The 8,426-nt window shown below is 36.3% G+C and overlaps 1 protein-coding gene across 1 annotated transcript; it reads left to right on the forward strand.

Moving 5' to 3' along the window:
- Positions 1-221: 221 nt before the first annotated feature.
- Positions 222-6,522, forward strand: prok2 (prokineticin 2). Its single transcript, XM_041782584.1, has 4 exons — positions 222-232; positions 3,444-3,654; positions 4,682-4,807; positions 6,303-6,522. Exons 1-4 carry the CDS (start codon positions 222-224, stop codon positions 6,423-6,425), a joined length of 471 nt encoding a protein of 156 aa, XP_041638518.1. The 3' UTR covers positions 6,426-6,522.
- Positions 6,523-8,426: the final 1,904 nt, after the last annotated feature.

Genomic DNA, 8,426 nt, shown 5'->3' on the forward strand with positions numbered 1-8,426 from the left:
GGTGCCTGACCATTAAGAGTTTTGTAAGTGAGGGGAAGAAGTTTATATTATATTCTAGATTTTATTGGGAGCCAATGCAGAGAAGCTACAACAGGAATAGTATGATCTCTTTTCCTGGGTCTGGTCGGTACGCATGCCAAACGTTTTGGGCCAGCTGAAGGTCTTTAGTAATTTACTAGCATACAAGCAGTGCTTGAGACAAGATGTGCCTGCTTTTAGCGATGTCGCGAAGGTGAAAGAAGGCTGTATTTGAAACTTCCTTTATGTGGGTGTTAAAAGACAAAGCCTGATCAAATAGAACTCAAAGTTCTCACAGTGGAGCTGGGTGTCAGGCTAACATCTAAGGCAGTTACATTCTTAGAAAAAGTCTCTAAGAGTTGTTTGGCCCGAGAATAATAACCTCATTCTTGTCTAAGTTAAGAAGCAGGACATTTTTGGTCATCCAGGTATTAATGACTTCAAGGTGTTTCTAATTTAAATAGCTGAGTTTTAGCATCGGCCTTAATAGATATGTATAGATATGATACAATTGGGTATCATCAGCATGGCAATGGAAAGCTATGGCATGGTTCCATATAATTTTTTCTAGAGGAAGCATATAAAGGGTTCAATTGGTCAAAGAACAGATTCCTGAGGAACACCATCTAACTTTGTTATAAATGTTCCTTTTTGATACTTATCCTTAACCTGCACAAGCGGAGATTTTAACCAGCTTAAGGCTACTCCTGTAACTCCTAGTAATTGCTCAAGTCTTTGTCATAGGATGTGATGATCAATAGTATCAAATGCATCACTAAGATCTAATAAAACTAGGACAGAGAGAAGACCATGAAAGTGCAACGGTGGGCTCTAAATCCTGTTTGAAAGTCTTCATATAGACCGTTATGTTGGAGGTAGTCACTTGACTGATTGGCAACTGCTTTTTCAAGGATCTTAGCAATAAAAGGAAGATTAGATATGAGTCTACAGTTAGCTAAGGAGTCCAAATGGCCTTGGAGGTTTAATAACAGGTACTTTGAAAGACTGTGGCACATATCCTGTAATGATGTATTTATCATGTCCAGAATAGACGTGCTAACAAGAGGAAAAACTGACTTAGCCAGCTTGGTTGGGGTAGGGTCTTGAAGACAGGTTGATGGTTTAGACAAAGAAATAACTGATTTGAGTTCTTGAAGACTGATTTGGGACAAACAATCTAGGTGGGTATCTGGTTCTAAAGCTGAGTTGCTGCACCAGAGATCAAGGATGAATCAACATCTGGGTTGGATAAGCTGATATGTTTGACTCTAATTTTATAATTTCACCACTAAAAACATGACATTACAGCTAAGAGATGAAGGAATTCAGGGCTCAGTGGAGCTGTGTCTGGGGTTATTTTTACTCTCTTTGATTAAAGTAGAGTAACAGGCAGCTTGAGCATATCGTAGGCGGTAGTTTATTATGATTATGCTGCCAAAGTACACCTGATCCTCCTAACTTACTGGAGCATCAGATACTTTCACATTTTTTGATGTGTTTCTGAATTGCTCAAAGGAGCTCACAGTCATTAAATAGTCCTCTGTTTAAGGGGAGCAAGTGAGTCAAGAGTGATTTTCAATGAATCCTGTCATGACCCGGCTCAGGTGGTCACAACAAAGGAGGGAGACGATAACATGGCAAAGTTTTTAAAGGTCTTTATTTTCAAATCAAACCAAATTAAGCATTCAAATCAAATAATCAAATTAGGCAGTTTACTATTAAAATGAATTGAACCAAACTAAAGAGTCAGAAATGCCAAATTAGACCAAGTTAAACCAAATTACTCAAAGTTACTTCAAATAAGATCAAATTAAATATTTACAGCATGAAGTGTGTAAATCAGTAGAGTCAGTAGTGTAGGATGTGCGTGAGTGAAGATAATGTGTGTAAATGTTGTAAAATGCAAACTGAACTAAACCTAATCTAACATAACTAAACCCAACTGTGGTATACCTGTGTGGAGGCCAGGTCAGAGAAAGAATCTGTGACTGCAGGAGCTTAAATAACCTCCTCACTCTAAGCACAGGTGTCTGACATTACTCCAATCAAGGAGCTGCACTCACAGACACTCAGGCTGATAATACCAAACATCTCATGATGTCATGGACATCACAATCCGTAATGATATCAACAAACTGATCCAACTTGGAAGAACCAACACTAATATTAGTGCTATCAAATGAATTATAACAAGAAACTGAATTAAAGCAGCTGGGATGGCTTCCCCAAATTCTGCAGCAGCCCTATCAGTGAAGTTTCTACAGAAAACGGTTTCTTATCATGCAGTGAAATCTAGCAAGGTGGTAAGGAAAGTAATCAGGAAATGATCTAAGAGGATTTCCTAGAAAGAAACTGCTTAATTTCTTAACTCTAGGCCAAATACAAGAACAAGGTCCAGGGTGTGATAAAAATAGTGAGTATATGAACACCCTGTATGAAGCCAGTTGAGTCGAATAACAATATGAAAGCAATGCTAAGACTATTATTTCTAACATCCACATGGATGTTGAAGTCTCCTTTAATTATTATTTTTATCGGTGGTAAGGACTAATTGAAAAAAGGAAGTCAGAGAATTCAGATAAAAACTCAGTATAGGGCCCTGGAGGGTGGTAATCTATAACAAATAAAACTGACTGAGAGGGTCCTGAGAGTGGATGAGAAAGTTTTAGAATAAAGATTTTAAATGAAGTTTAATTCAGCCTTGGTTTACTGGGAAAAGAGACTGAAATTTAAAATAGCAGTGAGTATTCCTATGACTGGGAGGGGCTGATCCATTTAAACTTCACATCCAGCTGTAGCCAGGTTTCAGTCAAACAAAATTATTCAATATGATTTTCTGATGTTTGATCATTTACTAGTAAAGATTTAAATGCCAGAGATCTGATATTAAGAAGACCGCATTTAATTGTCTTATCTATTATAATATTGATATTTATAGTTTTAATTTCAATAAGGTTATGATGATTAGCAGTTTTTTAAATTGTGTTTTCATTTGTTAAAATAAATAGTCTAGGTTTATGATAATTGTAATTGTAATAACTATAATTATTTTCTTATACAGCATTTCGATGATCACCTAAAGCACAGTCTGAGATAAAGAGTGACTCTTATGTTCTATACAGTTAGCTTGGAAATGCTTTCAATACAAGCACTTTCATGTGTTTGAAAGGTGTATTCAAAACTGTGACCTTGGAGTGTGAAAGAGTGCCACGCTGGCCTTGATCAGCATATACCTCAGTAAATAATCTTTTTTTTTTGTATAACTACACAAATTCTTAGAAAAGGTTTTAAAAGAAAAAAATATTGTTTAGATAATCAAAGGAAGGAGCATTGTCATGTTAAAATTTACCTTGGTCTTTTTTATGAAGACTCATCCGTTGATGCTGGTGTGAGTCAGAGTCTTTTGAATAGTGGGCTGGGTATAGACATACACAAGCCCTAGGCACATCAGAGGCCACTTGTCTTGGTGAGCTGTCACCCATGCACACACAGCAAGTTCCAACATCCTCAATCTCCTTGTTTACCACTCCTGAAGGCACAGGAGCAAGAAGACATCCACTCGCCATGAGGTCCTTCTTCATACTGATCTTCACTCTATTGTTGGTGTCCCATGGATCTTCAGCTGTCATCACAGGGGTGAGTGGGAGCAAACAAGTGTATTCTCCTCATTGAGAGGCTTTCCAAGTGATGCTTATATGCAGAATAAATGCCGACATTTAAGATTGGATTTTCATTACAAAAATATTGCTAATTGTTCATGTTGTCTTAGGAAAATGGAAGCAGTAGTGGTACCATCAAGCATTACATTTGAATACAAAGGCAAAAATGCTAGTGTCTCTGAATCAAATAAATAGAAAGACAGGTTTTTTTAAGGGAACCTCTCTTATAAAACTGTAACCTTGTAAACCCACTGCCCCATTAAAAATAAGGGAAAGTATGACCTCTAAATGAAGTCATGGTTTTGCAAGTTATTGTGCCTTTACCAAAAAGGATGTTGTACCACAATTAATCTCTAGAATGATCGAGAAACATTTATCCATTTGTGAAAAGACAAATCAGAGGGAGGAAAAACATGACAACATAATATAATTCAGGGCTTGCATCAGTCTTGCACTATGAATACTTTAGTGAATGTAAATAATAAAAGTGCAGTGTATTTGCGATTACAATCTATGTGTCTACAAGTTTTTCTACTGTATATTAATATTCATGGAAGGAAATGTGTAAGGAAATAGTAAAGTTTCATGATCAGGATTTGCATTACATCATTATCACACATAATGCCCATAATTGACAAATAAATTACCCATCCCACCCAACAATCTTGCACTTTCCATCTGATGTAACTCTCGGTCATCATGGAAGAAATCCATTCTCTTCCCTGCATCTACCACATCTCATGCAAAGCAAGAAATTTCATTCACCTTCTCGACTCTCAAAAGAATTTTCTTAAACCATGATATGACAAGTTTCTTATTCACAGCAGGTGACATGCTGAGGCAAAGCCTATTTACAATTTCTCCTTCAGAATAACATATAGGCCAAAAAACCCACATTTGACACTTTTCATTGAGTTCTGGGCCATTGCTTGAACTGTTTATAATTAAGGACAGAATCATCATTTAATCTTGTGTGTGTGTGTGGGTGTGTTTGTGTTATGTAGGCCTGTGAGAGAGACTCTCAATGTGGAGGGGGGATGTGTTGTGCCGTGAGCTTGTGGATCCGTAGCCTGCGTATGTGCACACCAATGGGACAGGAGGGAGATGACTGCCACCCTTTGAGCCACAAGGTGAGATCATCCACAGATTTCTTTCCACAGTTGTGAAGTGTGATGGATCATATACACACAGGATAGCGATGCTACAATTCATAAATAACAACATGAAAGTTTTTAAAAACTAAAATAAAGAAAAGGAGAGTCCTCTAAAGTGGATTCATGATACTTTGTTCTGCTGACACTCTATAAATGGTATTTAGTTAATTCTGTTTGAATCGAGACAAGGGGTGCGTTTGAAAAGTCTATGTTGCTTAGGAAGGCTCCTAACTGAGTGAAACGACCCGGAAGTATTAAAGTGTCGGCCATGATAAGGACTGTTCGAATTCTCCAAATGGTAAGGAAAGGAGCTTCATTATTTCCTTTATTATCTCCTTTAGCCTAGGAAACACTGGACCATCCTTTACCAAAGGAGGGATGAAAAGACGACCCACAATGCTTTGCGTAAACTTCATTTAAAGTGACGCACCTGTTGACCGCTCATCAAAACAAGTGACTAACTTAAATAACTAGAATAACTTTACTAACCCCGATTTAAACCATAAAATTCAGTCAAACGTATAATACACGTGATAAACGGAAGGCAGTAGGGTTGAACAGAGGGATATCACAGACATGAAAACTTTGTCATTCAACTTATGATCATGATTTCATTTCTTCTCATTTCCATTTTATTTAAATAGTTAACCGATCAGTCAGTGTTTTAAACTGTATTTGTCTTGCTATTTTGAAATACTAAAGTAAACGTTTTAAGTTTGTTAATCACAACCAACTAAAGCGATAAAGTCGGCATGTTGCCATATTGTGATTATTATATTTATCATCATAATTACGCAGGGAAGACGCAGTTTATAGAGCTTTTCACAGAATGAGCTGAAAGAAAGATGAAACCAGAGTAGACTCTTTAATAAATTTAAATGAGACGAGAGAATTTAAAAAATGATTAGGTAGGGAATAAAGCAAAAGTATTTAATATCGTTATGAAACAAAAGGACTTGAACATTATTCATCTCGTTGCATTGACTTAGTTGAAAGTTCAGATTAAGAGAAAGGTTTCTGCTGTTCTAGATGTTCACGGTTCCTCTTCCTGAAGAGACTTTAGGATATAAAAATCTTAATGAGCTCATATCTCTGACGTTTTAGCGTTCACAGCACAAAACAACACAGAGAACACACCGAGTGGAAGTTGCGAATTTTGTAGTCCATCAACGTTAAATTGTAGTTTTTACACAAAAAACACACGTCACGTCCGTAACATCCGCCCAGGGAAATTGGAGTTGGACTCCTTACTCACCACAGTTCTCCTTTCCTATCCTCTTACTCCCACCTTTCCTTAACCCTGTGACGTTTCTCGTCGGGGTTAAGGAAAAGTGAATAGGAAAGGACTTAGGAGGTAATTTTTTGGACTTTTCGAACGCACCCAAGAAATCAGAAAACCAAACCCTGAACACTGCTATTTCTTGTGAACATGAATAAATGTCATTGAAATGGTATCCCTTTCTGCTTCCAGGTTCCTTTCTTTGGAAAACGACTCCACCATACATGCCCCTGCCTTCCCAACTTATCATGTATCACTATAGAGGAAGGGAGATCCCAGTGTCTCTCACCATTCAATTATCCAAACTATATCTAAGGATAAACAGTTACTCTGTTTGATACCTTCACTGCAACTACCCCCTTCAGCTTTGTGGGTTTTAGTATATTTTCAATAAAAGCTTTATTTAACATGACATGAGGATTTGTGTCTGGTTTAACTTTTTGTACAAAACCCAATCCCAAGAAGTTGGGATGTTGTGTGTAATGTAAGTAAAAATAGAAATCAGTGATTTGCAAACCATTTTCATTCCACAATTAATTCAATACAGCCCAAAGACAAGAAATTTAGAGTTTGAACTGATTTTGTGTGTGTTTGGAGATGTACACATCCTGATTGTAATGCTTGCAGCATGTTTCTTAAAATGGTACATGGGCATGTTAACCACTGTTTTACACCTTTTCTTCTAACAACTCTGTGTTGGTGTCTGAGGACACTAACACTTCAAGTACTGAAAGTGGAATCCTTTCCCATTTTTGTTTGATGTATCTCTAAATTTGCTTGACACTGCAGAGTTTCTATTGTCCTTTTTTGCCCTGCACAATGTGCCATACATTTTTGGAAGGAGAAAGGTCTGGACTGTATGCAGGCCAGTCTAGTATCCTCACTCCTTTAGAGCAAAGTCATGGTGTTTTATCTCATGCAGAATGAGGTAAGGCACTGTCTTGCTGAAACAAGCTGGGACGTCACTGAAAATGATTTTTTGTGGATGAAAGTATATGTTGCTTCAGAACTTGTTTGTATCTCTCATGGAATTTGCTGTGAGGCTGTTTGCATTTTTTAATTTTATTTTATTATTTAGAGATGCAAGACAGAACCTGACAGGTGAAGGACAACACACTTGCAGTACTTGCAGAAAGATGCAACAATACTGAGTTCAAACAATGCAGACAGTGGACAGTGTTTTAAGTTTGAGGGTGTTGAAAGTGTGTGTGTCTGTGTGTGTTCAGCATATATATATATATATGACATAATAATTATATAAATGAAACCACAAAATAAATATATTATAGAAGATACAATAATGATATAAATGATGTAGGAATATAATTGATGATATAATATAAATAATATAATAATGATAAATGATATAATTTACTAAGTACAGCATAGTAAAGAGTGACGAAGGTAGTGACTAAAACAAATGAAATCAAAATCAAATGATTTTTACAAACAGTAAACAAACAAATAGTACACAAATTAGCAAAAAGATGAAGTAGTGTTGGAAGAAGATTTTAGGGCTTACATGAAGTGTGATGGACATTATTGATAATAGTAACACCATTGATATTAATACTAATAATATCAGCACTGATAATACCAATAATAAAGACTCATTAAATTATACATATGGGTAGCTGTAGTAAATGTTAAATTGTTTTTTTTAAGTATTATTAGTGTTAATAATAACAATGATGAATATAGTAATGACTAAAATAACAACAATAATAAAATAATAACTACAATATTACTACTAATAATAAATTTCACAATAATAATTATAATCACTTGAAGATAAATAAAAGGCAGATATAATTAATAATGACACTTGAGACGTAACTGACAGAGTCTCTAATGTGTGGGGAATTGGTTCTCAGGCAACTGCAACTACAGCACTGTTAAAGGTAGACTATGTGATTTTTTTCCAGTAGGTGTCGTAGGAGAGCAAAGCCTTGAAAATGTAAACAAAGAGGAGTTTTTGACACACCTCCGCCACTTTGAAGCCTCCCCCTTTAGCCACTTTAGCTTCTGTTGATCCTAAACACCAATCATATACAAGTTTATATGTAACGTTCAAGGCAACCTTTACTGCTAATATCTTTTTTCAGCTGCATAGACCATTTCACAAGCTCTTCTTATCCTGGCCGGTTATGTTATAGCATCGATTAAACATGAAAACATCAGCTTCAAACAAGACTTGGGTGATTTGAGATAAACAAAATTTGAGACACTACCTGATTTGTGTAGAGCTACCTCCGTCTGCAGCAGCCTCCATTTATTAGCAGCAGGCTAACATTAGCACGCCTAGCTTCCATTCAT

The sequence above is a fragment of the Cheilinus undulatus genome, linkage group 3 (genome assembly GCF_018320785.1).
Source record: "Cheilinus undulatus linkage group 3, ASM1832078v1, whole genome shotgun sequence".
Classification (NCBI taxonomy): domain Eukaryota; kingdom Metazoa; phylum Chordata; class Actinopteri; order Labriformes; family Labridae; genus Cheilinus; species Cheilinus undulatus.

Excerpts from the sequence above, each read along its gene's own strand:
- prok2 (XM_041782584.1), top strand. Across the intron at positions 3,655-4,681 it reads CTTCAGCTGTCATCACAGGG|GCCTGTGAGAGAGACTCTCA; the intron begins GTGAGTGGGAGC and ends TGTGTTATGTAG. Across the intron at positions 4,808-6,302 it reads GCCACCCTTTGAGCCACAAG|GTTCCTTTCTTTGGAAAACG; the intron begins GTGAGATCATCC and ends TTCTGCTTCCAG.